General features: G+C 48.3%; 5 protein-coding genes across 5 annotated transcripts; 1 reads left to right on the top strand and 4 right to left on the bottom strand.

The window, feature by feature from the left end:
- Positions 1-216: 216 nt before the first annotated feature.
- On the bottom strand, positions 217-9,239 carry LOC6737457 (laminin subunit gamma-1). Its single transcript, XM_016171221.3, has 10 exons — positions 9,133-9,239; positions 6,669-7,057; positions 6,220-6,353; positions 6,031-6,158; positions 5,348-5,962; positions 4,479-4,890; positions 1,827-4,412; positions 1,432-1,768; positions 1,074-1,374; positions 217-1,012 (listed from the first exon to the last, which is right to left on the bottom strand). The coding sequence occupies exons 2-10, from the start codon at positions 6,861-6,863 to the stop codon at positions 801-803; spliced, it is 4,920 nt and encodes a 1,639-aa protein (XP_016031226.1). The 5' UTR covers positions 6,864-7,057; positions 9,133-9,239; the 3' UTR covers positions 217-800.
- Positions 9,240-10,112: 873 nt separating this feature from the next.
- LOC6737456 lies at positions 10,113-26,379 on the bottom strand. Its single transcript, XM_016171220.3, has 19 exons — positions 26,031-26,379; positions 20,152-20,288; positions 20,039-20,079; positions 19,466-19,756; positions 19,110-19,237; positions 18,719-18,823; positions 18,216-18,404; positions 18,007-18,137; positions 17,640-17,750; positions 16,946-17,040; positions 16,786-16,882; positions 16,632-16,724; positions 16,314-16,469; positions 14,309-16,247; positions 12,819-12,923; positions 12,565-12,746; positions 12,333-12,509; positions 11,956-12,278; positions 10,113-11,885 (listed from the first exon to the last, which is right to left on the bottom strand). Exons 1-19 carry the CDS (start codon positions 26,259-26,261, stop codon positions 10,318-10,320), a joined length of 6,099 nt encoding a protein of 2,032 aa, XP_016031225.1. The 5' UTR covers positions 26,262-26,379; the 3' UTR covers positions 10,113-10,317.
- LOC6737455 (MORN repeat-containing protein 5) lies at positions 21,554-22,641 on the bottom strand. The gene has a single exon (XM_002084255.4). The coding sequence runs from the start codon at positions 22,525-22,527 to the stop codon at positions 21,661-21,663; it is 867 nt and encodes a 288-aa protein (XP_002084291.1). The 5' UTR covers positions 22,528-22,641; the 3' UTR covers positions 21,554-21,660.
- Positions 22,807-23,628, top strand: LOC6737454 (serine protease 1). The gene has a single exon (XM_002084254.4). It carries the CDS (start codon positions 22,821-22,823, stop codon positions 23,577-23,579), a length of 759 nt encoding a protein of 252 aa, XP_002084290.1. The 5' UTR covers positions 22,807-22,820; the 3' UTR covers positions 23,580-23,628.
- On the bottom strand, positions 23,778-25,157 carry LOC6737453. Its single transcript, XM_002084253.4, has one exon. The coding sequence runs from the start codon at positions 25,046-25,048 to the stop codon at positions 23,909-23,911; it is 1,140 nt and encodes a 379-aa protein (XP_002084289.2). The 5' UTR covers positions 25,049-25,157; the 3' UTR covers positions 23,778-23,908.
- Positions 26,380-27,306: the final 927 nt, after the last annotated feature.

Genomic DNA, 27,306 nt, shown 5'->3' with positions numbered 1-27,306 from the left:
TTTATTTACTTTACTTTTTACATGTATACACTAAATTTACATATTTTATAAAGTTCTGTTTTGATCAAAATGGATAATGGAGAATCAAATCTTAGTGAATGAAATAGTGCAATATAATGTATATTATGCTAACTTCGACTTCAAAAAGTATGTTCGCCGGGCATCCTTATATTTTCCCAGTTCCAGTTTAATGGTGGATTTTTACAAACTTACAACAACGTTGGAAAAGTTATATTTTGAAAGGAAACTCTTTAAGCGACTTATACACAAAGATACATGGTAATTGTATTGGCACATTAAACGTAGATGACAAATATGTTAATATATAAGTGTTTAGAATAGACTTCAGGTGGAGCTACGGGAGAGATATAGATATGCGATTGGATTGTCGGATTGTGGGAGTACAAGGTCTTGTGTGTTTCGTTTAGTGTCTCATTTTTTTTTAACATATAATACAGTCCGTGGCTGGCTTGAAACTGGTGAAGCACAGTTGGCAGTTGATTCTCGATGTAGTCATCATCCATCCCCTTGTATCCGTTGTATCATTATAGTATATGGCATACAGTAGGCGAACGATGATGCGTTAAAGCTTAACGTTGCTCAGTTGGTCTCCTTTGTGGATCCTTGGATCCTTGGGCTGGGTCACTAAACAGAATATTTCGGCTAAGGCACTAAAATTACATAATTTCATTCAACGTCTACGTTCTATCATAAATCTGATTTGTTCGTCTCGTCTCTGATCTTCGTTCTTAGTTAAAATTGAAGTAGTTGTTATGGGAAGTGGGATTGTTCGTAGAGCTCTAGGGTTCCAGGCGATTGCGACTGAAGCAGCTATCGGGCAGAGCCTTGGAAATAAGTCCAATATTCTGGACTTCATCCTTGAGTTCCCTCAGCTCGGCATCGTACTTGTCGATCAGATTCTTCTGAATAGTGCGCTGTTCCCGGTACTTTTCGATGCGTCCCGTCAGGTTGACGCGATTGATCTCACCCTCCACAGTGGCCAAACGATTCTCTGCGGGATTAAGAAGATTACTCATAAATAAATTCAGATTAGAGAGGTTTTTGTTTCTTACCCAATTTATCCAAATCGCCCGTGTTGATGTCCTTCAGGTTCTCCAGCTCATCCTTGATGGCCGTCAGGTCGGCATTGGCCTTCTCGATCTGCTTCTGGGCCTCCTGGGTATCGGCCTTGGCCTGACCCACCTTTCGCTTGGCGTCGTCCACCAGATTGTCGTCCTTGGTCGAGCTCTCCTCCAGCTTGAAGATGTCCATTTCGGTGAGTTTCACGCGGTGATTCAGTTGGTCGGCCTCTTCGCGCAGATTGCGGGCAGCCACCTTGGTCTCATTGGCCTTGCGGCGGATCAGCTCAGCATCCTGTCAAGAAATTGCACGAATTTAATAAGGATAATAGGGCGTGCCTAAATGACTTACCTTGGAAGCCTGTTCGGCATACTTCAGCTGCGCCTCCTGGGCATTCTTCTTGGCCTCGTTGGCATTCTTATTGGCTCCATCGAGAGCCTCCTCCGCCTGGCTGATCAGGCTCTCCGCATTCTGGATCTCCTTCTCGATGTTGGGCACCGTCTGCAGGGCTTTCTCCGCACTCTCCGAAGTGCGCTGGACATCCGACTGGAAGCCGGCCAACTTCTCGTAGGTATTGTTGGCCTCCTTTAGGGTATTGTCACCCTGTTCCACTGCCTTGGTAGCCTTGTCGAGGGCAGCCTTGGCTCGCTCTAGCAGCTCGATGTCCTCCAGTTGCTGCTGTTCAGCTCTGAAATTATATAACAAGTTAGCGAAGAATTAATAAGGATTAGGCGTGGTGCACCCACCTCTTTAGCAGCGCCTCCGTCAGTTCCTGTTCCGTTTCGAAATCCGCAAAGAGCTCGCCGTTGCTGTTGGACAATTCAGTAATCTGCTTGAGTAGCTCATCCGCTCGTTCATTGGCGGCCACTGCATCCTTCTTCAACTGACTGATATCGATTTCCGGTTGAGTCTGACGATTCACATCATTGAGCAGGGTCAATGCTGTATCGTAGACCTCGTTGGCTTTGCGAAGAGCCTCCTTGGAGGTCTGCACCACGGTGCCCAGGGATTGCTTCACATGACTCAGCTCCAAACCAACCTCCGAACGCAGCTCGGTGCCGATCTTTAGTTGCAAGTCGACAGCACTCTTGGCCAGCTGATGGGCCTTCTCCACCGCATCCTTGGCATCCTTGGCGTTCTTCAAATCGAACTGGGCCTCCGACTCCAGTTTGTCGGCCAGGGCACGAGCCTCCCGCGAGATGTCCGAGATCTGTTCCGATTGCTGTCCAAATTCCACAGACTTCTCCTTGGCCCGCGCCAAAGCCTGGGCACCTTCGTCATTCAGGAGGTCAAGGGCCTGCTGCAGTTCCTTCTTGGCGTTCTCGGTGATCTGGTCCAGAATGGTATAGTTCTGGCGCGCCCTATCGATCTCCGCATTGGCATCATCCTGGAACTTATCCGCGCTCACCAGATGCTCCCTTACGCTGTCCAGGTGCTTGTGAAGATCATCGATGACCTCTGCGTATGTCTGACCACCATCACCGGAATTATCGCGGGCATCCTGGGCCAAGACAGCCACCTTCTCTTGCACCGCCTTCAACTTGGCCTCGAACTCATCGTCATTGGTCACCGGCGTGCGAGCAATCTCGTCCAGCGTTTGACTGAGATTAAACAACTTGGCACGATGCAAATCGGCGGCATCTTGCACGAGGTTATAGCAATCGGGGCAATCGATGCAACCCCGATGCCTGTCGTATTTGTTCTCCTTGCAGCGATCGCAACGACGTCCTTCCACGTTATCATTGCAAGGACACTGGCCATTCTGGTCGCACTGGAATCCCTTGGAGCCGCTCTCGTCGCATTCGCAGGGCTTGCAGCCCTCGCTGGAGAATCCGTAGAAATAGTTCTCGCACTGATCGCACCGCTGACCCATCACACCTGGTCGGCAGTGACACTGGCCAGAGTAGCGATCGCAGGTGGAGTTGTAGCTGCCCACCGGATCGCACAGGCAGTTCTCGCAGCCATTGCCCGATCGGATGTTGAAGTAGCCCGGCTGGCACTCTCCGCAATCCCTTCCAATCACATTCGGCTTGCACTGGCACTGACCAGTGACTTGGTCACATCGCGTGATACTCTGTTCATCCTGCTCGGTTCCAGCCTCGTAGCAACTGCAGCGATCACAGCGTCCATGCGGCAATGCCAGAGGATCACCAAAGTGTCCGGACAAGCACTGATCGCAGTGCTCTCCGGCTGTATTGTGAATGCACTTTAAGCACTCGCCCGTAGTCCGGTTGCAATTGCCCACGGCATTGGGATCCACGTTGCCATTGCAGTCACAGCTCTTGCAGGTCTGCACCTCACCCAGGAGACCAGTGGGATCTCCAAAGAAGCCATCGCTACACTGCTCGCAACGGGAACCGAAGTAACCTTTCGGGCACTCCGTACAGATGACCGTATCTTCGTTGATCTGCAGGCAGGCACCATCATTGGGACAGGGGCAACGCTTGCAGTCGTTGGGAGTTCCGCCCAGGGCATTTCCGTAGAATCCCTTGGCACACTGATCGCAGTTATCGCCGTGGGTGTTGTGCTGACAGATGCACCTGCCCGTCTCCGAGTCACAGATGTCCGCATGACCATGGCAATCGCAGGGGATGCAGGGCATGAAGGGACCGCCGCGAGCGGGACTGTGGCGATAGCCTGGAGCACAGGACTCACAGAACTGACCCAGGTAACCCTCCGGACAGGTACACTGCTCGATCCAGGTGGCCGGGTGGCCGGCGGCTCCACGATGTGCCGTCTGCAGCTCGACATCGTCCAGGATGGCCTCACCCTGCACCGAGTACGTGGCCCTGATCTTAATGGCCGTCAGATTGGACAGAATCGAAAGGAATCCTCGAGCCGACTGGCTTGGTTGCCACTGGTAGTCATGATGTTCGTGCAGTCGGAAGGTGTACTCCTTGACACCCTGGTCGGGTATGCCATTGCCCTGGGCGAAGATGGGCAGCGAGATACGGCTTCCAGCACCCTCCAAGATCACGTCACTGACTCCGGTATTGGCCACCTGACCAACGAGCTGGAGCTTGAATTTCAGATCCCTGTTGTAAGAGGCACGCTGATCGCCGAGGAAGCGATCCGGTGCCTGGAAGTATACATGCTCATTGCCCTGGGCGGTGGTTCCAATGCTCCGGCTGTACTGGTTGTACTTGATGTCCACCTCGCGTTGGTTCAAATCGGCAGCCGTCCAGCGTTCCTTGAATTTGTTGAAATTCGAGGTGACCGAAACAATGGAGTATCCTGGGGCAGTCATGCACTCGGAGGTGTGGCCATAGCAGAAGCAGGGTGTGCAACCAAATCGATTGGTCTTGTCCAGATTGAAAAAGCCCGGTTTGCATCTATGAAAGAAATTAAAAGTTTAGTCGAGATAGTGAGCTGGGATTCTCTATGGCTGATGAACTCACTCATTGCAGCGTCTGCCCTCCACATTCTCCTTGCAGAAGCAGATTCCAGTCTCCGTATCGCAGGCGGGCGTATTCTGATGGGATCCCCCAGTGTCGCAGCCGCACTGCTGGCATCCATGGGGTCCGAATTGGTAGTAGTTGTTGTCGCAGCGATCGCACTTGTCGCCGGTCACACCCGGCTTGCACTGGCACTTGCCGTGGCTGTTGCACTGCAGCGATCTGGAGCCCACGGGATCGCAGGCGCAGTTGACGCAGTAGCCATCGTCGCGCATATAGAAGTTCTCCTTGCAGCGTTCGCAGTTGGGTCCATCGCGATTCTCTCGGCAATCCAGGCAGTGACCTCCATGACCCGTTCGGTTGAACAGATTCGCGTCGAAGAAGCACTTGTCCGCCAGTCCATTGCAGTTGCAAGCTAAGAATTACAATATAATTTAGTGTATTTTCTTTATCTCGTCTATAACTATTTATACAGTTGATCTGGTACCAATTTGGTACTTCTGGCCCTATAAGATTGGTCTCCAAACTGTAATCATGCGACCAGCCTTGGACAAAAGGCAGCACCAAAAAGATGACCGCTAGCAAGCTAGGCACAAACATGACTGATGGATGGACTGTCTTCGTTTCTCTTAAACAAAACCGCCTCTAACGGCAAAGTGGTCTGTCCTTATAAAGAAGGTCTAGACTGGATGCAGTGTCCAGCTAATTGAAAACCAGAAAGACCCTCTCCCCCACCTCGCTGAAAGTGCAGTTGGGTAAAACTAGTTTGACAAATGTAGTTCCTTGTTATGAAAGAGTATTTTTGCTAGGTCAGCAATCGAACTATAACAGGAACTATAACTTTACTCTAGTATTATGTTGAGTGCACCCACCTTTGCACTCGTTGACCTCCGTTGAGGTGGATCTCTTCCACTTGAGGTCGTTGTAGAGCGGCAGACAGCGATCGCAATCGGGTCCATCGGTGTTGTGCCGGCACTCGCAGACCAGAGTCCTCTCGCCATGCATTCCCGTGCTCGGGACACACTTGCTGGCATGTCCATTGCACTTGCAACGCGCACCCACGGCAATGTCACTGATGGCATAGAAGTATGACTTGAGCACCTGGGAATCACCGAAGAGTTCGTCACCGAAGGTGTTCAGTCGGTCCAGCGTGATACGGATATCCGTGGCCGTAACCCACTCCTGCAGCTCTCCGCTGCGCTCGAAATTGATGCCACTGGGACGACCCTCCAGCGTGGAGAAGGCAATCTCACCGTCCCTCAACGGCGAGATATCACTGTACTCGCTGGTACACAGAGCATGGGCCTCGCCCTCACCCTTGCGAATGGCTCGCGAATCTGGCAGGGAGTAGGTGTCGCGACAGGTGGCACTGTAGAACTGGTACGGAATCCAGGGTCCACTCTCCGAGGTCCTCTTGTAAATCGTAAAGGATTCGGGTCGTGGTGAGCGGAAGAGAATGCGCACGTAGGTGATGTCATAGGATTTTCCTGGGTTTCAGAAGATGTACACATATTAAAAAAATATTGTTTTTAAACTCATCATCTATTATGCTTACCAAGGTGCAAAGTCAGATTCACATAGTTCGGGTGCTGAATGCCCTCGAACATGGTCTCCGATTGCCACCAGGTTGGACTTTGCGGATCATGCAAATCCGTCAAGAAGGATGGATTATGATCATTGTACCTATACACAAATATTTTTCATTAATTATTGATATAGGTTTTTTGTTTGTTTTTTTACTTACTTGCAAAATTCGCAGTTTTTGTGATTTTGGTTCATGGTTTGTATGCAGAAGTGGTTGTCGTTCTGTTCACCACAGGTATTAGTTGACTCAATTTGCAGTTGATAGGCAGCATTGATAAATTCTGGCAGACATTTCTAGGGAGTAAATAAGCAATAATAATAATAATAAAATATATAATTACTCACACAGTTGAAAGTTTACTAAATAAAGTCATACTATTCATTAAAATTATTCTGTTTTGACTACTGTAATTGATAGATTCCCAGAACTTCCCCCGATTTCTTTCCTTCCTACGAAACTGTCGCTTAATTACTCAATTAGTTGGCATCTCTCACTCGAATTGACCCAACCCAAAAGCTGAGTGCCCGACTACTAATTCTCAATTCTTCTCAATTGGTTTGTGGACAAACAATGAGGGTAAACAGTGGCTCCGAGTGCCAGTCCCTTACCTGCGGTCTGCCGTATGGATCGTAGCACTCCAGGGCCGGCATGAAGGTGGTTCCGCGCAGTTCGTGACCTCCGGCGGAGTTGATGGGCGGACGCTGGGCGCCCAGGATGGCGGTGGAACAGCTGGCGAACAGGACTCCGATCAGCAGGAGACGAGCCGTGGAGGAGCCACTGTGGCTCCACCGGCTGCGCTTCATGGTGGGTTCGGTTTTGGGTGGCTCGTTGGGCTACAGGTGGGCTTGGGTGTCACTAGGACGAGTGGAGAAGTTCCAAAGTCTGTGTGGCTATCTGGACTGGTGGGTTGTTCCTTTGAGGTTGTACTTTGGTGTCTCGCTCGTCAATTCATTACAAAATCCTATTCCTGTTGGTGGTGCCTGAGCGACTTCATATGCTGGAAAATGCACGAGATTATGAATCAGTTTAGATATACCAAATCGCAGAACATGTGTGCCACATATTGTTCCATGTTCCGGGGCCGATTTTTAATTAGTTCGCCAAGCAAATCGCTTGAAAAATAAACTTTAGTGGCCAGGCCGGCAATGAGTTCATTTGCTTTTCGGGTAAACAAAACGAGAACTGCAAATGAAAATTTTAAACAACAAGCAGAGACATAAATAAACGCTCGAGCATGAGCTCCAGTCGAGTGAAGTATATGTGCTTGTACTGCCCACCATGTGTATCTTTGCTATTCGGGAACTTGAAGTAATTCTATGCGATGATTTCATCTACTCCTCAACTCATTCTCATTCTCAATTTTGAGCTGCAACCGCCACAATTAATAATGAGGTTTTTAGTTCTTAGTATGTACATATGAGCACTGCACTAGTTGCAAGGTTGGATTAATTGAGATTCTGCAGATCCAAGCTTTAAGATTCAGTGTGTGTCTTTTCTATGAATTCAGTTAAGTAGAGGCACTAATTAGCAAATATTTGCCCAGTATTCGCGGCAAGATGATATCACATCCTCTGAAAACGAATGCAATATGAGAGCAGACTCAAAGATTCCCTTGGATACAGGAAAATACCAGTTCTCGTGGGTGAGATGCGGATTTCAAGACAGCATCCAGCTGAAGGGACTTATAGAAATATTTCATTCTGGTATTTCATTCAGTGATACCGATATCATGGTTCCCAGTCCGAATATGAATATAAATTCCTAGAAACGCCGGCTCGTTCTATTCCAAAAGCATTGTCTGCTCGAAATCACAATCTGAATCAGGGTTTCAATTCGTTTTATTTTTAAACACCGAAACACGAACAGTACACAGCCAAGTTTTTTTTTGAGTTTTATTAATTGTTTGCACATCATAAGTCGTATGTTTATCAATGGCACCCATTTATTTCCCGCTTTTGTTGAATGGTCTGTCTTATCAGCCGTTGGTCTCTTTACGGTTCGAAAACTATACGAAATCTGTTGTCAGGGCGGCCGACTTTCAGATGAACCCTTTGCGCAGAGTTCAGTTCAGTCCATCCAATCACATAACACTGATACTGGAACTATACACCCCGCACACACACACACACACCACATACTATATATGGTCGGAACGAACATCCGCTCCATTCAGATTTCAGATCCCATGCTGCACATAACGGGAGTATTGTATATATACTGGGTCTTGAGCCGAGACGAGATACGCGCCTATGAACACGAACACGAGTTCCTTTGGCGATAAGAATTTGGGGCTACGAACTAGCTGATATCACACTCTATATAAAGACTATAGCCCAAGTCGTGGTTTTCTTATGGCTGAAGTGCGTTTTTGTTTGCACCTTTTGGCCTGTATCTTTATTGCTTGGTTTGTTTTTATCCACTGGTTCATCGGCACAACACACGCACACTCACATTCACACACACACGCACAAAGCAGCAGGTAGAGGGAAATCGGAGGAAAGCACTCAAAAACCGCTCAGATACTTTTACGAACTCCGTTTCGTATCTCACGGATGCACAGAGGGCGCAGCAACTGCGTTATTTTCGTTTATTTATCGGCTATATTTATATGGTAGATACATTTTCCGCTGCGACCGTTCGTCGAGTAACACATGGCACTATTCGGCGATTTTCCAAAATATATTTCTCTACTATTAATATTCCATATTCCATTTTAATATTAAATGCAGTTTTTCAAACTTGAGTGCACACTTCGCTGGCAAGTTGCATTTCTGCTGACTGGCGTTTTGAACTGGGATTGTGTTGCCTCGTTTTACGTGTAATTGTATCGGCACCTCGAAGGCAAGAACCTCACGGGGAAACACTCCGTCACATGCGAGATACTTTTTATGTTTCATTTTTTTTTTATCTAGGTGGGGGCTTTTCTTAGCCTTTTCTTAACTGACTGGCAGCAACAACAAGTCGAAACAACGAAAAAACAAATATTGGGTGACCGAGAAGACTTGAGACACGAGTGGATGTGGATGTGGATTCGGTTCCACCAGATGCAGTAGCTCCACCAGCACCACTTACTTCGTCGCTCAGAAGACGCAGGCAACCGTTAACGAGGACGTCCAATGCTCAACTGACTCTCGAGGAATGAATGCGAAGCCCAACGATCTTCGCTCGTTGAGTGAAACTCTGTACTCAGCGCTCAGTATCTGTATCTGTATGTTGTGATTGTGTATTGTATCTGAAACTGTGAGTGGGCAGTCGGATCTGGTTGGAGCACTTGCGGCCGGGAGTTGGACTATTCAAAGCTCTCCAGTTGCGATGATCTTCCTTATGGAAGTGGTGCGCTTTAATTGCCTGACTCTTTCGTTCGAATTCCATTAATTGATCATTTCGGCGTGCAAATATTTAAACAGCAGTCTTCTCGAAAGATTCTTCTCTGAATAATTGCCTCGATTTTCGGCTGGCAGTGGAGGCTGTGAGAGCTGGACTCTCTGCTCTACTTTCCGCTTACTTTGTAGTTATTGGAGTTAGCAGGTTATCGCTGGCACAGCTGATAAGGAGGTTAATGTACCACAAACGTCGCCGCACTTTCGGTTTCATTGAAGAAGCATTCAAATTTAAGTTTATGATCACAATTTCACCAACTATTATGTATTTGGGATAATTCATTTAAGTTCACCTAGTACTAAACATTTTTTTTGTAAGTTACATATTTTTTTTGCAGTTTCGAATGATAAAAAATTTCACATTAACGTCTGTATATATCTGTAATTATGGTATGGAATTTGTAATTGTTGTTTTAATTATAATTTTTTTGGAGAAAGATTTAAATTTTCCTATTAAAATTCCTTGAATTTAAAATTCGATCTGAGTGGCGCCCCAAAAGTGTGGCCACTCTTAGAACTGCTGTTATACTGCTTGCAACCACTGCTTGCGATGGTGTTTTCCAGTACTGAACTTGGCGCGCAATTTAATTTCTAGTGTATATAGGAATTCTAGGAATATAAATTCGACCCCAAACAATTAATATTAAAAGTGAATAAAATACTCATTTTAATTTAGTGCAATTTAGAGTGGTTTATTGTTATTTATTACGGAAATAAGCTAATGAATGAAACATCATTATTTCGTAAGGATCGAAAGGTTTCCTTTTATATTCTGAAGAACAAGATTCAAGCTAAATAGTAAGGGAAGTAGGAAGAATGCTAATATGCTTATTCAAGAAGACAATCTGGTGTTCAAGGCACTTCTTCGCTAGGTACATCATTTCTCCTGCTCGTTCTCAATGTCAATCTTTATAATGTTGACCGTGGGCTCCGGGGAAGCACTTCGCTGCTCGGGAAGTCCATTTTGTGGAGCAGCTGCGTCCACAATGCACTCATCGCTGCCGGTGGTGCTTATAGTAATTGTGGGTATATTATCCGACCAAATGGAGCTCTGTGAATCCTGCCTCATAGTGCGACGGCGATGGGAATCGCTGCGTTTGGGAAATGTAATAGGACCGGCTGTGTCCAGTTCCTCCAGGTCATCCATGGTGGCCGTTGGAGCAGTGGCGGATGCGGGCACTGCTGGAGGCTTGGGTGGTTTTGTAGGCGGACGAGAGGATGTGCTGCTGCCAAAGTGCAGTGGTGCACTGGGCGTGGGAGATTCCGGTTCCGGAGTAGGTGGCATTTCCAAGGCCGTCGAACTGGACACGCTGGACAATACTGATGGTGGTGGTGGCGGTGTGTACGCCAAGTAGGTGGGCGTTGTGGGACCCGGTGACTCATCCGAGCCCGGCTGCTCCACATCGTCCTTTTTGAGATTGACGGCCTCACGAACCAGGGCCAACAGGTTGCCGATCTTTTTGCGACCCTGCCGGGAAAGCACGGACAATTGCCGCTGGTGGTGACCCTGACCCTGGCTGGGAGTGGGTGAGGGCAGACTTCTATCCTGCTCCTCAGTACCGGATGGCTCGTTGTTCAGGTACTCTGCGGCTGGAGTTGCCGGCACATCCGAACTCCTTTCCACACTCCGCTCGTCGAACTTGAACACCTCGGGCTCCGGCTTGGCGGCAGCCACATTATTTGACTTGAATTTGTGCTTACGGAACTTGAACTTGCCCAAACTTCCACCGCCACTGCCACTCTCCTTGGTTGTCGGCAAGGGTTTATCTTCCACCTCCTGCGGCGGGGGTTTTTTTTCATCAACTATGTGGAATTTGCTTTTGGCCAGCGTGGGAGTTTCGGGTGTGGATTCCTCGGGCGCCTGTTCCACGGGCACTGCTGGCGAGATGGGTGTTTGTGGTGCTTCGGGGGTAGTGGGTGGTTCCTCTCCCTCCACCTGCTCCTTGTGGCGTCTCAGCAAACTGGCGCGGCGCTCGCTGACAATCCTTGAATTTGTATCCGGATCATGTTCATTGTCCTTGGGCGATTCATAGGGCGGCGGCTGCTGCTGCTGTGGCGGCTGTCTGTGCCTGGTGTCCTTTTTATCCTTCATGCTGCCCCTATCCTTGCGCTCATGTTTCTCCACTTTGAAGCGGCTCTTTGGATGGGTCTCCTTTATGGGAAAATTGCCAGTTCCAGAGGAGCTTGTTCCGGCCACAATGGAGCCCGCCCGTGCCCGCTCCTGCTTGGCAATCTGCACGATGTCCACCAGCGATGGTTTGCGGGTACGCCGGATTTGCTGCAATCGCGACAGGCCGAACCGCTTGTCCTTGGCCTCCTCGTCGTGGGGCAGGGAATCCTGGTGCTCGGTGTCCGTGTCATCGTCGTCGCGCCGCACAAACGAATCCTCATCCGACGTGGCGGATCCCTTGCGCAACGCCTTCTTCATGATGCGTGAGATTAGCTCTAAATGCAGGGAATGAGGTAGCGAACTAAATGAGTTGTGAACTTAAATCTCTCACTTGACATGGCTTACCTTTCCGGGCTTGATTTTTGTACTCCTCCGTATCGAAATCAGGTGGTTGTGTGGGTGTGACCGGAGAGCTGGCCTCGAGGACTTTGCGCCAGCGATTTGTCAGCGTGGTGGCCGTTGGTTCCGCCTGCTTGACCTCCGGCACCTTAAAGATCTTCTTGCGCTCCTCCTCGCGTTCCTTCTGGAGTTGGGTGCGCAAATCCTGGTTGGCTTCGCGGAGGGCGCCAGTTAGCGAAACCAGGTAGTATATAATGAGGATAAGAAGCAGAAGCAATGGAATCACAGTGCTCGAGGAGGTTAGATAGTCCAGGGGTTCGTGGAGTTGTCTGGAAAGTTTTAAATCAAGATAAAAATTCGTTTCATTCGGTTCAAAAACTTACTTTGGCAGAGCATTCCTGGTGGTGTTCGTAATGAACTCAGCTATCCTGTTGTACTCCGAGAAGGGTCCACAATGCCAGGAAGGGCGCAGCCACACAATCGCATAGCCCACGGGCAAGACACAAAGGAACAGCATGGTCAACAGCAGCGATAGGTAGAAGTTGTTCGACTTGGAGGCCCTGATTACGGATTACGGATTACAACAAGTTCCCATCACCAGATGAGACCACTTACTTGAACACCACCTCGTGCGGCACATTGCAGGTGAGCACTATCCACGAACGGAAGTACATCATGATCATCAATTTGACCAGGTTGATAAGCACCAGGCCCGGCGAGAAGAATATGCCCATCCACACTTGGCCCTGGTTATTAATCAACGTCAGGATGTTCTCGGCTATCTTGAAGTCACCGTACTGCGAAACGACAACAAAGCCTCACATTAGTCACCACGGACACCCGAAAACCGGATGACGTCGTCTGCTCACCTGGGGAAAGGTCTTCTCCATGTCCCAGCACCAGTTTTGATTGACATACCGGACGAAGAGGGCGCGCAGAAAGTCGATGCACAGCGGCGCCACAATGGACATCAGCTTTTTGGATTGAATTGGTTTCGTGGTGGAAAGAGATAAGGTTGGGAAGTGGGGTTTAATAAGCGCATTGTAATGAACTCTGTAACCGGATGATGGCGCTTAAAAGTTGCCACACGTAATACGGATCGTTGCATCTCCGTTGTTGTGCCGCCTTCAATCGTAGTTTACGGCTGAATTTACCTTCTCGATTCTGTGGTCGAAATTCATGCACGGACACGTGCCCCAAACCCGAATGAGATGGAGATGTAGATGTGGAGGTGGATGTGCACTCTGGTTGGGCATCCCAGTCCCATCCCAAACCCAAGCCGCACATGACCAAACTCAATTTCCCATCGCCCCAGCATTTTGTTATGCGTAAAGCATAAATGCGTTTAAGCCCGGCCCGTAACTTGCCTAATTTATGTGCTTAAATCGTTTAATAGAGATTATGTACGCCATGTTTGGGGGGTCGCATAATCAAATCGGGCACGGGACCCATGTCTACTATTTTTTTTTGTGTTTTTGGGACTTCCGAACGGCGGCCCACACACTCAGTTTACAAGAATGTCGGACAAATGTTAAGTACGAAATAAAAGGGCAAGTAATCCCATGGATTGAGATGTCTACTACCAATAGGGTTATTGACTTTGTTGGGATATCTACACCGTATGCTTATCTTAAAAGTGCCTGGCTGACCTTGAAAACTTTAGCAATTCCATGAATTTGTTTACGATTAGACTAAAAGTTCACGGCCCAATGGGATGCCAATCGACACTCGACGTGGCAAATGGCCAAATAAAAGTTGCCATTCGACGGGCCAAAAGTTCACAATCATGCTTATGGCTTATGTAAATTTTTTGACTGGAAATCGAAGAGCGAGTCCCCAGTTACCAAGTTTCTGTTCCGGTTCCTGTTCCGGCCACCAGCTGAGTTTCGCATCAATAGGGAAAAGGACTCCCGAGAGCGATTATTATGATAAAATGCCTTTCGCATTGCTGCTATTTTGCCTTTTTCTTTCCCAAATCGTTTGGCCTTTTAAGTCAAGTGGATTTTGGTTTTGGTAGACGAGCGCAAAAATTTGATTTTCAAAATTCCCTTGGCCCCCTCAAAGCGAAGGATACAAAAAATGGAAAAAATAGGAAGACAAAGAGTACTCAAGTGCAAAGGCGGAAGACAAATTTTGCGTTAAATTTTCCGGATAATTTAGCTAAACGGGCTTTCACGCCCACAAAGCTTCGAGCGCAACTCCCATTTGAGTTCAATCATATTTAAGTCTAAATAGATTCTGATACAGAAGCACTGGCTTCCGAGCTGGCAGGCCAGGGAAATTGATAGCAGCAGCTCATGGTGATACATTTCATTTTGAACTGCTGAGTGAAAAGGGGAACCCCCGCAACAGCACTCACCCCATCGAAAACGATGACTTTGGAGAGCTCCTGGCCCAAGGAGGTCTCCCAGCACATGGTCGTCAGATTGGTTTGTATTTGCTTAATCGCCAGCTGCACTTCCTTTAGACGCTTCTGCTTCCGCTCCAGCGGAGTGAGCTTCACGGTGGTTAGCTGCTTGGAGTCGCTGCTCTGGGTGGTGCTATCCGGACTTTCGGTGGTGCTGCCAAAGAAGTCATCACCCTTGGGGCAAATGGTAATCACACACTCCTCCAGGAATTCGCTGTCTCCATCGTAGTAGATGGTACTCCCCATTTCCGATATGTCCACATAGCCCACATAGTAGGGTCTATTTTCCGATCCCTCCGTGGTGGTGTATTCATATTCTTCGGTGGTGCTACTACTGCTATCGAAGGCGTTGGTGGTGCTCTCCGGACTCGATGACTCAGTGGAACTCTCCGTTGTGGAGGATTCCTCATCGGTGGTGCTCGTAAATTCAGTAGTCGTTGTTCGATATCTCCACCTGGGTCTTCTTGTGGTTGTCGTGGTCGTGCTGGTGGTGGACGTACTTGTGGTTGTGGTAATCCTGCTCCTATTTCGTCTGAGTCTTTCCCACTCCTCCTTGGTTAGAATTCCACTGTGAACTCTTCTTGTTGTGGTGGTTCTCGGTGTGGTTTGCCTGTAGGATGCCCAATTAAATGGCCACCGACTGGGTGTGGCATTCACCGATTCAGTGGTTTCTCGTGGTTGTCCAGCTGAGACAGCGGATTCATTGCGATGTCGCCTGCTGTACTTGCTGGTAAAGAATGGTGATTCGGCCAACGCTCTTTTCCTGCGGCCTTTCGTCTCATTTTCATCGAGCTGCTCCAACACTTTGGCCAATGGATCGTCTGCCTGATCCGTGCTTTCCTGTTCATCGAAATCTTCAATTTCCGACGGTTCTGAGGAGTAATCCGTTATTTCGGAATAGCTATTATAATCCGGAGCGTCTGATGTGGAATCGCTGCCATAGTCGTAGGAGCCTTCTTCGTCTCCGGTGGTGTAGATGAAGTTATCCTCTCCCTGAGGTTTCTCCGTGGTGGTAGTTAGTTTGGTGGTGCTGCTCAGTGGTAAATTAGTGGTATTTGAAGTGTCTGGTATTGTGCTCAAAGTTGCAGAATTCGTTGTTGAGTTGGGTATTTCGGTATTAATAGGTTTTTCCGGGGGTTTTGTAGTATCTGGTATTGTACTATTTATTTCGGGAGTGGTGATCTTCAGTGTGGTTGTGGTTGGTGCTTCTTCTGTGGTTGTAGTGGCTCTTTCAGTCGTTGTGGTTGCCTCAGTGGTTGTTGTCGAGGGCGGTAAAGTGGTCCAAGGTGATGTCGTTGTAGTTGTCGGCGACGTTGCCTCTGTGGTAGTCCAAATACTTGAAGTTGTCGGCGTTGTGGTGGCTAATGTGGGGGGCAATGTAGTAGGCAATGTTGTAGGTAATGTAGTGGGTAATGTGGTGGGCAATGTGGTGGGCAATGTGGTGGGCAATGTGGATGGCAAAGTTGGTGGGACCATGGCTGGTGTTGTTAGGTTGAGAACCATTAGAGTTGTGGCCAAGTGCTTGCCACTGATGATGTTGCGCCGCAGCTTTGAGCATTTTACAGTCATGTTATAGCACTTGAGACGCTGCACGGTGGTGGAGATTAAGGCGGCAGCCGCTGTGGTCGAAAAGAGGCCTCCAGCATCCTCACCCCAAGTTGCCGTTGAGGTGGAGTCATCGAACAGCATATCCGACGTACTTTCACCATACAGCGAAGTTGTGGGGGTCATGGCCCTCAGAGCCTCAATCGAACTAAGTAGATTCTTCAGCTCCATGGTGTTTGTTTCGTTCTCCAATTTCAGCATCTGCAGCGGTTTCTCCTTGCTGTTGATCTTGTAGATGAAGGAGAACATCAGCGAGTACAAGTTCAACATGTTCAGGATCATAATGCTGCAAAGTGAGGAGGCACTTCAGTTATATCCAATTATTTATCATTAGCACTGGTTTTTTCATTACCGAGCCAATTGCAAACGCAGCTGCTGCCTGGGATGCCAGTTCTCGAACAGACCCAGTGCCTCGAATATCATGGGCAGGAAGAAGGAGAGCAGGGTCATGGTCACGTTCACCGCATTGCGACTCAGCCAGTTGTCATGCTTGGCCAAATCCTCAGAGCTGTAAATAAAAAGTATTACAGAAGAAAGCAATTTTGAAATAATTCATATAAATTTTTAATTTCTCATTAAAAAAGGTAGCGAAGAACTTAAATATTTATCAACGAATTTAAATCAGTATTTTTCGGTGCATACTCCATCTCCATTTCCCCAATCCACTTACTGATTAACCAGCAGCACCACCGTAGCGCCCGACAAGCCCAGCAGTCCCATCACCAGGATATTGACCAGTATCCTCTGGAGTATGACCCGCCAGCTGAAAGGACATGGCGTATCGATTATGGTAAGTAAATAGCTTCAGTTTGGCCGCGACTTACTTGCGATTATCCTTCTTTTTCTCCGCCTCCTCCAGCAGTGCCTCCTTGAAGCCCACGACCACGGATGCGATGCGATTGTGCGCCGTTTCCGCGTGTCCTGTGGGAGATGCAAAACTTGTGATGATGGCAGCTCGTTGCGGAACCGACGCCGCCCACTTACCAATCATAAAGTCCCAGCCGGTGAAGAGCTTCCACGAGAAAACGCACTCGTCGTCCTTCGAGGAAAGTTTCGAGTTGCGCGAGTTTTCCGCCATTCTGTCGATGGATCGAAAGTGGAAATTCAGCCATAATTTGTTCTGAAATCCCTGCAATTCCCGTTTTGAATCCCGGATAGCATTGCGATTGAATTAATCCACGCACGTTGAGCACGTGACCCGCAAAAGTGGCTATATGGAAAGGTCAGTGCCGGCTGCTCACTGTTGACATTGCTGCTTTGTTCAATTACGAAATCAACATAATGCCGACAAAGCCATTAAAGCGTGTCAGACGCCCAATGCTCAAAATGGCGTTTTGCCGTTTCCGTTTCCTGTCCCGCCCCTCACTGCCCGCCCCCATCGGGGCACGTGCTCGGTTGTGTGCGTGCGTAAATCATAATGGCCAATGCTTTCTCCTTTGATTATTTTGAGGCGTCGAAACTTTTTCAGGCCCCCAGACACGCCTCGTGGCCAAGATTTGTATTATTTAATCAGAGCTTCAGTTTTGTTTAATTAATTAACGAGCAGTCTGACATTTAGTTTGCGTTTTGCGGCTTCGATGACCAAGTATTTAATGAAGTGCCTACCCAACACGCTGGGCACCATATCCATACCCATGACCCCTTGACCCCTATTTCCTTGTGCTCCCACCATACTCACTTCCTCAACGTGGCCACAAAGCTGTAGATGTAGACCAGAACGGCGGTAAGGAAATAGGCTAAGGGAAGCTTATATCCGGACGTGCTAATGCCGGATGTGCTTGAATAGTATCTGGGGGATAGGAAAACAAGAGAAGGGATGATATGGGGATATTGCCAGCAATTAATAGAGCTCTCTTTCTCCAAATTAAGAAGTACAAATAAATATTTATTTAAGCACATAATCTTCTTCAAGAGTTATGTTCTGTTAAAAAAACATATACGATTTATGTGTCTCTATTAAAGGAATTATTATTGATTTATTTTTAAGCAGACTGACTTGAAAGAGAAGCTCATCCCATCTCGAACAAAAAAGGAGTCTGGCTTACCCATAAAACATAGGTGAATATTTCAGGTATCCTTCGAACTCCCAGAACGTGAAAAGATTGCCGGCCACCCGAGCCTCCGGGTCGGACATCCTTTTCCTGGGATCCGTTTCGCCGTGCTTTGTGGCAAAGTACTGGAACAAAGCCAAACGGAAACATAATTGTGTGTAAAGTGTGTGGCAAACGAATTGGCTACTTCTGAGGACACTCACCTCGGGCCCAATGACGAAGGCGACCAGCGGAATGGCAATCATGATATTGACCCACATAAGCCATCGCAGGAATGTAAAGTAGGAGGCTACGCCGGAGCCGAAGTGCGATTCGATTTCCTTGATGCGCAGCTCCCAGGGAATGAGGACGGTAAGGAAGCTGGCCGTCTCCCGTTTCCAGTGTCGCCATCGCTGCAGAAAATGTCGGATGCAAGAAAGGATTTATTTCTAGAAAGGAATGGCCGTCGGCAACTTCGCATTTTAATTGGTCTCCCAGCACAGCGAGAATGCCATGGGGCCCACATAGCTCGATGAACTATGCGAACAGCGGGGATTTATTGAATGTCCGTCCCGACCGGAAAGTGGCCCATAAATTGTGTAAACATAAATATTTTTTTGCATGGCTTGGGGGACGTTCGCCTTGGGCCCGTTGCATTTCGCATTCTGCAGGCGTTTCCGGCGAGGTGGAAGTCAAAAAAAAAGAAGGGGGTTACAAAATCACTTACTGCCGCCATTAAAATTTTAAACCTCGCCCACAAGTCTCGGGTGCTGCGTGACATGGCGAAGCGCTCCTGGAGCGCGCCCTCGTGGCGTGCCACATATGTTTTGGCCTGTCAACACATCCAAGGAGCCGCAGGATCCGCAAAGTCCAAACATCATTAAAAATTCCAGGGTGTAGCGAGCGATGGGAGATAAAGAGTGTTTGTTTGTGTGTGAATGAAATCGAAAAGTTTGGCTCAGCATTTGATGAGTGTTCGGGGAGGTTTGCAAGGAAGGAAGGATAGGCGGTCGTAACATTTTCAACGACCTGACAAGCGGCGTGAAAACGAACGCGCCCAGTTTTTGGGCAAAGCCCCCAAACAATTCCACTCCCATCTGAAAACCATGGACACCCACCTGCCGCACCAACTTGAGCTTCTTGCGGATGGGCCATGGCTGTAGCTTCACCGACTGTATGACCTCCTTGTGCAGGCGGATGTTCTCAAAGATTTGCTCTTGCGTGGACTCCTGATTGGTGCCCTCCTCTGCAAAGTAAAACGAAAGTCAAAGCGAGGCAAACAGATTACACATACGCCCCGTATGCCACGCCATCAAAACGGTCCGCACGTAGCATGAAAAATTACAGAAAACAGGCCCCCAGACGTTGATTAGCTTGCCACTTGAGGATGACCGAGAAGGACCGGGGAGCAGTCCGCTCGTTAACTAAACGAAATCTGCTCTGGACACTTATGGGCCACGGACCGCAGACTTGCCTGAACTTGTCGTATAGACACTGGAGCGTCGCCGCTCCACACTGTCCAGGACGTGATCCATGGGACTGGATGCGCGTCGCGAACTCCGGCTGCCGCGTTTGCCCCGATAGCCGCGCACACTGGCACGTCTCTGCATTATTGCCGATACGGAAATTGTGTAGCTCTCCTCATCGTCAATGTCGCCACCGCCGCCATCCTCGTCGAATCCGATTCCAGGCGGACGCTGGTGGGCAAAGTGGGGCTCCTGGTGGCAGCTCTCGGCGTCGCTGCTCTGGTTTTGCAATGGGAAATCTGGAGTGGCAGTGGTGGTTGGTCATTAGGTGGTTACTTTATATTAAACACAGACAGAAAAGATTACTCTGCATTTAAACTGCTAACCAAAATGTTTAAATGCTTTTATTTAGATAACAAAATTTAATGCAAAATAATTGAAAAATGTGCGGCAAATAAAGTCAATATTGCTAAAAAATCAAATCAATATATTTTTGCTTAAATCAAAATGGGATACTTAAACAAGCGGATATAACAAACTATTGTTTAATTTGTTATATGTATTTTATTTGATTGACGCACCGTTCAGTTCGTAGGATCTGTGGTCCTCCTGTGACGCAGCTCTTTAAAGGAATTTAATAGAAACGCAGACACCGAGATAGAGATGGTCTGGGGTATCGCTTTAAAGGACTCACCTCCTGCCTCGCTGTCCTTTGTAGAATTCCCTCTTGGCATCGGCGCTGCTCTGCATTTGCCAGCCACCTCTATCCAAGTCGCATGGCGGTGCCCAGGTCACAGAGAGTTGATGAGGCGATGTGACTCCCGAGTTGTTCTACGAATGGATGGGCAGGAGCTTAACTCAACTAATTTTCAAGTGCTGTACCGGGACAGCTAATTACTCAAATCACACTGGTACTCTTTGCGTGCGGAGTGACCTTCTCTGTTAAGTGCTTATTTATTAATTCCACTGCTGTGCAATTTATGTGTTACATCTCTTCTGGTGCCCTCAAAGAAAATCCATTTAATGGACAAGCTAGCACTTTTTGCTACCGATTTAGCCAGTTATAAGCCGAAGCGCTTTGGAGCAGCCTTGTGCGCAGACTGAACGGCTTAGCTGGCTGGCAGGGCTAGCCAGGCACAAAATGACCATCATCCAAAGGGACGGCGACCACGAAGACCTCACACAGACAGGTGAAACTTAAATTTTTCTAATAATGAATGAATATGAATGAAGAACGAACCACCAACACCACACCGCCCCGCCCCGCCCGATGGGCAACTTATCAAAGCCAAAACGTGCCCAAAACCCACACAAGCGCACACACTCTAAAGGAATTTACATGGACATGCGCCAGGACATTGGCTGGACTAGGTGGCTGGAGGGGATCGGGAGTCCCGGGTCCGAGTGGCTGACTTCCTCGCCCTGTTGGAACGAAGACGAATGAGTGTAAAAATCGCCAACGGCATGTGATAACAACGCCGTATCCGGGCGTAACCAGCCAGGACTTCGAATGTCCATTTAGATGGCGCTTGTGTGTATGTGATATTGAGTCACCTTGTATTCTTGGCCCGGCCATGTAAATGAAAATCAAACATGCAAGGGTTGATAAAGAAAATCGCGAAATTCTAGGGTTTTCCCGGGCTTTATCCACTTGCCTGTTTTTCCCCATTTTCCTGTGTTAGCTTGTGTGCTTTTCTGGGGGAGCGCCCACTATTGAAATATATGTTTAGGCGCTCTCCACTGTGTTCTCTGTGTTTTGCCTTTCACTTTCTCTGATTTCACTTTCGTTCCTTTTAATTAAATGGATTTCTCGGCCGGCTTTAATTAACATCAAATTTATCTTTACGCCCCCGTGCACGTGTAGCATAATGTTCGGCGATTATGGGTTCATTACCCGCTGTGCCGGTGGCCTAGGCCTAAATTTTTACAATTTTCCAGGCTTAAGGTAACATTTGAGCTGAAGGTTCAATGCCGCCTTGGACCCGATGACCTAGTAAAAAAAAAAGAAATGGAAAGCACACGCCTTTAGGCCTAAGTGGATTTCCATGTTCGCCTGCAGTTTTCGCGATTTGGCCATAAATCTAGAGCTCCTAACATGGAGGCGTTGGTCACAGAATGTGGGTCAACCAACGATTTACAATATATTAATTTAAGGCCACATCGAAAAGTAGAAGCAAAAGTAACAAAAAATTCAAAGGATCAATCAGTTGATGCGACACACGCTGCTCTCGCTCTTCGCTCTTGTCCATTTGCCATGGAACTCCTCATGACGCAACCGCATGGCCTGAACCTCCGACGACGTGGAATCCGTGGTGCTGGCCAGATGTAGACGCTCCGAAGCGAAGCTATCCAAGCTGGTGGAGTGCTTACAAGGGTGGATGTTGGTCATGAACTGCTTTTGGCTGCAGCCTGCATTCTCCTGATTGTTCCGGATGATCTCACGGGCAAAACGGGCCAATACCTTCTGTTTGTGGTGACGCTTGCTGAGTGGTCCATGGGCACAGTTCTCCCGGATCCAGCGACGAGCCTCCCGACATCCTAGATATATACTCTGGTTGCTAAACGTCTTTGTGTCCAACATAAAACCGCGATTGCCCAGCAGTCCGAAGCCCAGATCGAAAATATTGCGACCCAGGTTGAGAGGATTTGGTCCGTCCTTGGACTGGAATTTATTAGGACCGACGGCATCTATAGGGCCCTTGGTCTCCTGGTAGAATCGGCGATCCTCCGGTGTGCAATAAGTCCAGGGTTTGAAACTCATCGTGTAATGATCTTTCATCACAAAGTCCACGGGCAGACTATCATTGAAGTTGACTTGATCGATCGAGACCAGTCTGCCATTGTGATGGGTAACTTGATAGGTAACGCCCAAGGAATCGGGAATTTGTATGGTGCCTTTTCCGTGGAAACGATTGTTGAGAAACTCTCCCGTGTAGCGTGTCCCATCCGGATAAATGTAGACACCCATCTCCTGCATGCCCAAGTCATCACTGGGACCAACGTATCTGGATCCAGTCAACAGAATATCCACCTGTGTAATGCTTGAAGATTTCGTTGTCTTCTGCTCCATGATTTTTGGAAATCTTATTTACACTGTATACCAAAATTAACAATTTTAAAGTTGAGTAAATGTTCTTTGAAATGTGTGTTCAAATAAGTTACTATTTTATTTGAGATAACAAGTTTTGCCGAACTAATATGATGCCACTAATGGCAATTTATTTAAATAATTATAAGAACCTTTAATGAGTAACGCCTCTCGAGATAATCAAAGAAATTTCACTAATGTTCTACTAATTACCCAGTGAATATCTATATAAACCAGTCAGTTCAACTAGGCAGTAACAAACTTCTTTTGGAATAATGAAGCTATTGGTAGTTTTCTTGGGTCTCACTCTCGTCGCAGCAGGAAGTGCTAAGGGGGATTCCGAGGATCCTGATCACATTATAACCAATGGAAGCCCCGCTTATGAAGGTCAGGCTCCCTATGTGGTGGGCATGGCGTTTGGTCAGAGCAACATCTGGTGCAGTGGCACTATTATAGGCGACACCTGGATCCTCACATCCGCTCAGTGTCTAACGGGCAGTTCCGGAGTGACCATCTACTTTGGAGCCACCCGGCTGAGTCAGGCCCAGTTCACGGTGACAGTGGGAACTAGCGAGTACGTTACGGGTAATCAACATCTCGCCCTGGTTCGAGTTCCACGAGTCGGATTCAGCAACCGGGTCAACCGGGTAGCCCTTCCATCATTGAGAAATCGATCCCAGCGCTACGAGAACTGGTGGGCAAATGTCTGTGGATGGGGAGTGACCACCTTCAGCAATGGACTCACCGATGCGCTGCAGTGCGTCGACCTTCAGATAATGTCCAACAACGAGTGTGTCGCCTTCTACGGATCCCCCACCGTCTCCGACCAGATCCTGTGCACCCGTACACCCAGCGGCAGATCCACTTGCTTTGGCGATGCCGGCAGCCCCCTGATCACCAAACAGGATTCCACCGTGGTGGGCATTTCCGCTTTCGTGGCCTCCAACGGGTGCACCTTGGGATTGCCCGCTGGATTTGCTAGGATCACCAGCGCACTGGATTGGATCCATCAAAGGACTGGAATAGCCTACTAATGGGTCAAATAGTAGCAACATTTAATAAAAAATGTCCTATACCTGCATAGATATTTTATTGCTGATAAGGTCTTTAGTACTAAAAACATTGGCTGATATACAGCAAATTCCGGGGGGTTGTACTTTATACTAATGCGAAATATAGTAAAAATTAATATGATCCTGATTGACCATTAAGATATTAACAAATACTACGAGTATTATAAGAAACTTTAAAAACGTTGAATTTATTTTACAGATTACAAAGTAATTGCATTCATTTTCTCTCTGCGCTCTTAAGCTTAAAATTTAAATTGAAAAAAACATATTAAAGACATTGATCCGCGGATCTACAACTCGAATATGGACCGGGTCATGTCCATGTAGCTATTGCGGCGTATAAGATTAGATTGCACCACATTTATGTTGTCCGCCGTCCGTTTCCGCATCATGTTGTTGGCCGAGCGGTATGATTCCTCAAAGTTTAGGCCCAGTTCATCCTCGCCAAAGCTGTCCGTCTGGCAGCTGGATGGTCCACCCGACTGCGGATTGCGCACATCCGAGGTGCTCGACCATCGGCGTGGTCTCTTCACCGTCTCCATTTTGGCGCAAGGATGCACGCGCTGGAACTCCATTTGATCCTTCTGCCGTTTATCCAACATCGCGGCATAGGCACGCACACACATCTCCGTGTCCCAGGCGGGATCGTCGGCGGGCATGGGACGTCTGGGAATGTTCTCCAGCGGCTCATTCGGCTGTCCACGCTTCTTGGTCAACTTGTGGAAGTATCGCTCACGATCCACTTGTCCATTGGGTGCATAAATGGCCGTGCTTCGCAACTGGGCGCGTTCCGTTGCCAAATTGTTGGCTATGATGCGGCGACAAAAGTCGGAAGGTGGCTCAATTATGCGCGAGGTTCTAGCCTTCCTGCAATTCCTCTTGATCCAATCCTTATCTTGCGGGCAGCTCACGTACATGAATTGGTGGAGCGGACTTGGTCGGTCCGTCAACCAGCAGGTCTTACTGTTAAACAGACCCTCCTCCACATCATAGCAGTGCTCGGGAATATTCCTGGGCTGCATTTTGGATGTTAGAAAGGCGGTGGGACCCACCGGCTGTTGGCCATAGCGACGCTCGGCATGATAGCGCCGATCCTTGGGCGTCAGGTAATCCCATTCATCGCACTGCAAGACCATGCCATTAAAACTGCCCTCCACATGCAGGCCGTCGGAGAACCACATGTCCTCCACTGTCACCAGGCGACCGTGCTCGAACTCACCCTTAACCGTAAAGCGGTACGGCTGGGCCAGTCGCAAATGACCATAGCCGTGGAACTGACCCTGATGGAACCTGCCCCGATACTCGCTCCCATCCGGATAGCGGTAGCTCCCAAATCCGTCCATCACATTCACCAATCTATCCCAGGCGCCCTCATAGCTGCTGCGCGTGATGAAGTGCCTCTGCTGGGCCTCCGCGTTCAGCTGCGACATTTCCTACACTTTTTTTGTTTCTCTGCTTTTGGGTGTGGGGACGAATTTTGTGTGTGTAGTCGAAGCAACCAAACAAACTCGAACGTGCCAACTGACAAACTTCTGACCCACTTGGAATGGCCTGGCTTGTTGAGATTACGCATCAGCTTTATGACTAAATAAATGTTTGCCCCACTCGACCCCCGATCCCCCATCACATCCTCCTCCACTGACCAAGCCCCGAGTCCAGGGTGCGCCCATCCGCATCCACTCGGTTTTGGCCATTGTCGCATGTCTGGCCTAATGAACACTGGGATACCCTTGTGTGGCAATGGGAAGTTTGCTGTGCTATTTGCTGCTACCTGCTGCCTAAGTAGCCAAGTGATTTAACTTGTTTATTAACTCCCATAAAGTAGAGACCTCCGGTGATCTGAGATTTTGCATGCATATGTAGAGTGAGTTTGCCAAATTAAACTAATGAGCTTTAAAGTTAGACCAGGAAAACCACACATGAAATGCGTTCAGTTCATTAGCAATGCTTACAACTTAGAGCCGATAAGAGTCGAGGCTAGGTTAAGCAAAAGAAAGCCAGTACTTAAATTATGCAAATGTACAGAATTTTTAATATTCATTAATTCATTGAAAGTTCAATTTTAGCAGGCTCAAAACCAATGCTTTTTTCTAAGATTTTTTTTTAGTAAAAATACCAAGTGTATTCCACTTCTGCATTGACCTAAGAATAGCTCCACCTGTCCACCGATGGTTGTAAAACAAAATGATTTTAACAGCCAACCGGGTCGAGCTGCATTGCTTAACCTGGCCAGAAGCGAAAGCCAGTTAAGTGCGATTGGTGTTTATGGCTATTGGCTGTGGCGGCGGCACTTTCTGTGCCCACCTGACCTCCTCGTCCGGTCTCGGATATAGCCATTCCGTACAACATGTCGTTGTTGGCCAGGCCAAATCGTAAGCACTCCCGAATGGGCCGTAAATCATGCTCACTTACCTCACTGTTGGCGCCAGTGGCCACGTTGCTGGTGTTCCCATTGCTGCTGCTGCTGCCCACGCAGCGGAAATCGACGGAACCACCTGATGAGCGTCGCGGTTTGCCGATGTCCAGTCGCAGGATACCCGGCTTGGGTCGTCGTGGCGCCGGGGCCGGTGGACTCCGCAAGGATTCCCCATTGCTTAGCCCCGAAGCCCCGGCTGCAGCTGCTGGTTCCTCGTCGTTCTGCATGGCCAAAATGGAGCGCACACTCACGTTGCGAATCGCGATTATTCACCGCGCACACACGACCGCCGTGCAGCGCCAACGCGGACTGACTACATCCGTGTCCTGGCCAGGACTTTGAAGCAACAATTACGCGCGCAGCCACGGGCGCTGGAAATAAAATGTGAATTAAACGCGCCACCCACGCGATAAGTGACAATGAATGTGCCATGTGCCATGTGGCATGTGAGTGTGCGGTGTCCGTTTCCCTGACTCCTGCGAGTCCAGCGAGTCCTGCTAGTTTGGGCACAGGATGACGATGACGTTGGACAGGACACGCGGCACTTTCAACTGCTTCTCCTGGCTGTCACCGCCGACTGCTCGGTCTCACATGACACAAAGTGAACTTCCTGCTTTCAGGGTCACATTGCGGCCTACCTCTGTGTAATTATGTCTGCCGCTGCCCCAAAAAGTGTCAACAGCTCGGCCCCGAAAACACAAAATATCGCATGTCGCATTCGCCATGTGAGCGGGAAAAAAGGCCATTTTTCATTTTGACTTATACTTTCACTTTTCATTTTCATACAGTTTTGCGCCTTCCATTAGTGCGCTGCGTTGGCTAGTGTCCTTAATTATGAGCGCACAAAAGGTGCCTTCACTTTGTTTTCAAATTGTGATACTCCGTACTTGGTAGGATGGGCCTTTTTCCTAATCATTAAAATTCAAGTTTCAAACACAAGTTTTATTGACGCTTTATTTATACATTTATTATTTTTAAGCTTGATACGATCTTAAGCTTCATCAATTGCCAGCAATGAATGACTTGACATTACCAACGACTTTTCTCTTCGAAGGACAACTACCCATAAATACCGACGAAAGCTGGGAATATATGTTTATCCCAGTGGGGGGTATTGCCAAGTCGAGCCCATGCTAGCTTGCGTAGATGATATCTCCTCCGCGCCCCGCCCACTTGGCCAGAATGCGCTTGTTAGTCGGCACAGCCGTTCCACACGAGCCAAGCCCTCCTGCTGCGAACTGGGCTCCTCCGGCGCCATGTCCTGGCACATCC

Source organism: Drosophila simulans, chromosome 3L, assembly GCF_016746395.2.
Source record: "Drosophila simulans strain w501 chromosome 3L, Prin_Dsim_3.1, whole genome shotgun sequence".
Taxonomy (NCBI): domain Eukaryota; kingdom Metazoa; phylum Arthropoda; class Insecta; order Diptera; family Drosophilidae; genus Drosophila; species Drosophila simulans.
The sequence above is the reverse complement of the archived record's forward strand: the minus strand, read 5'-3'. Positions and strand labels throughout refer to the sequence as shown.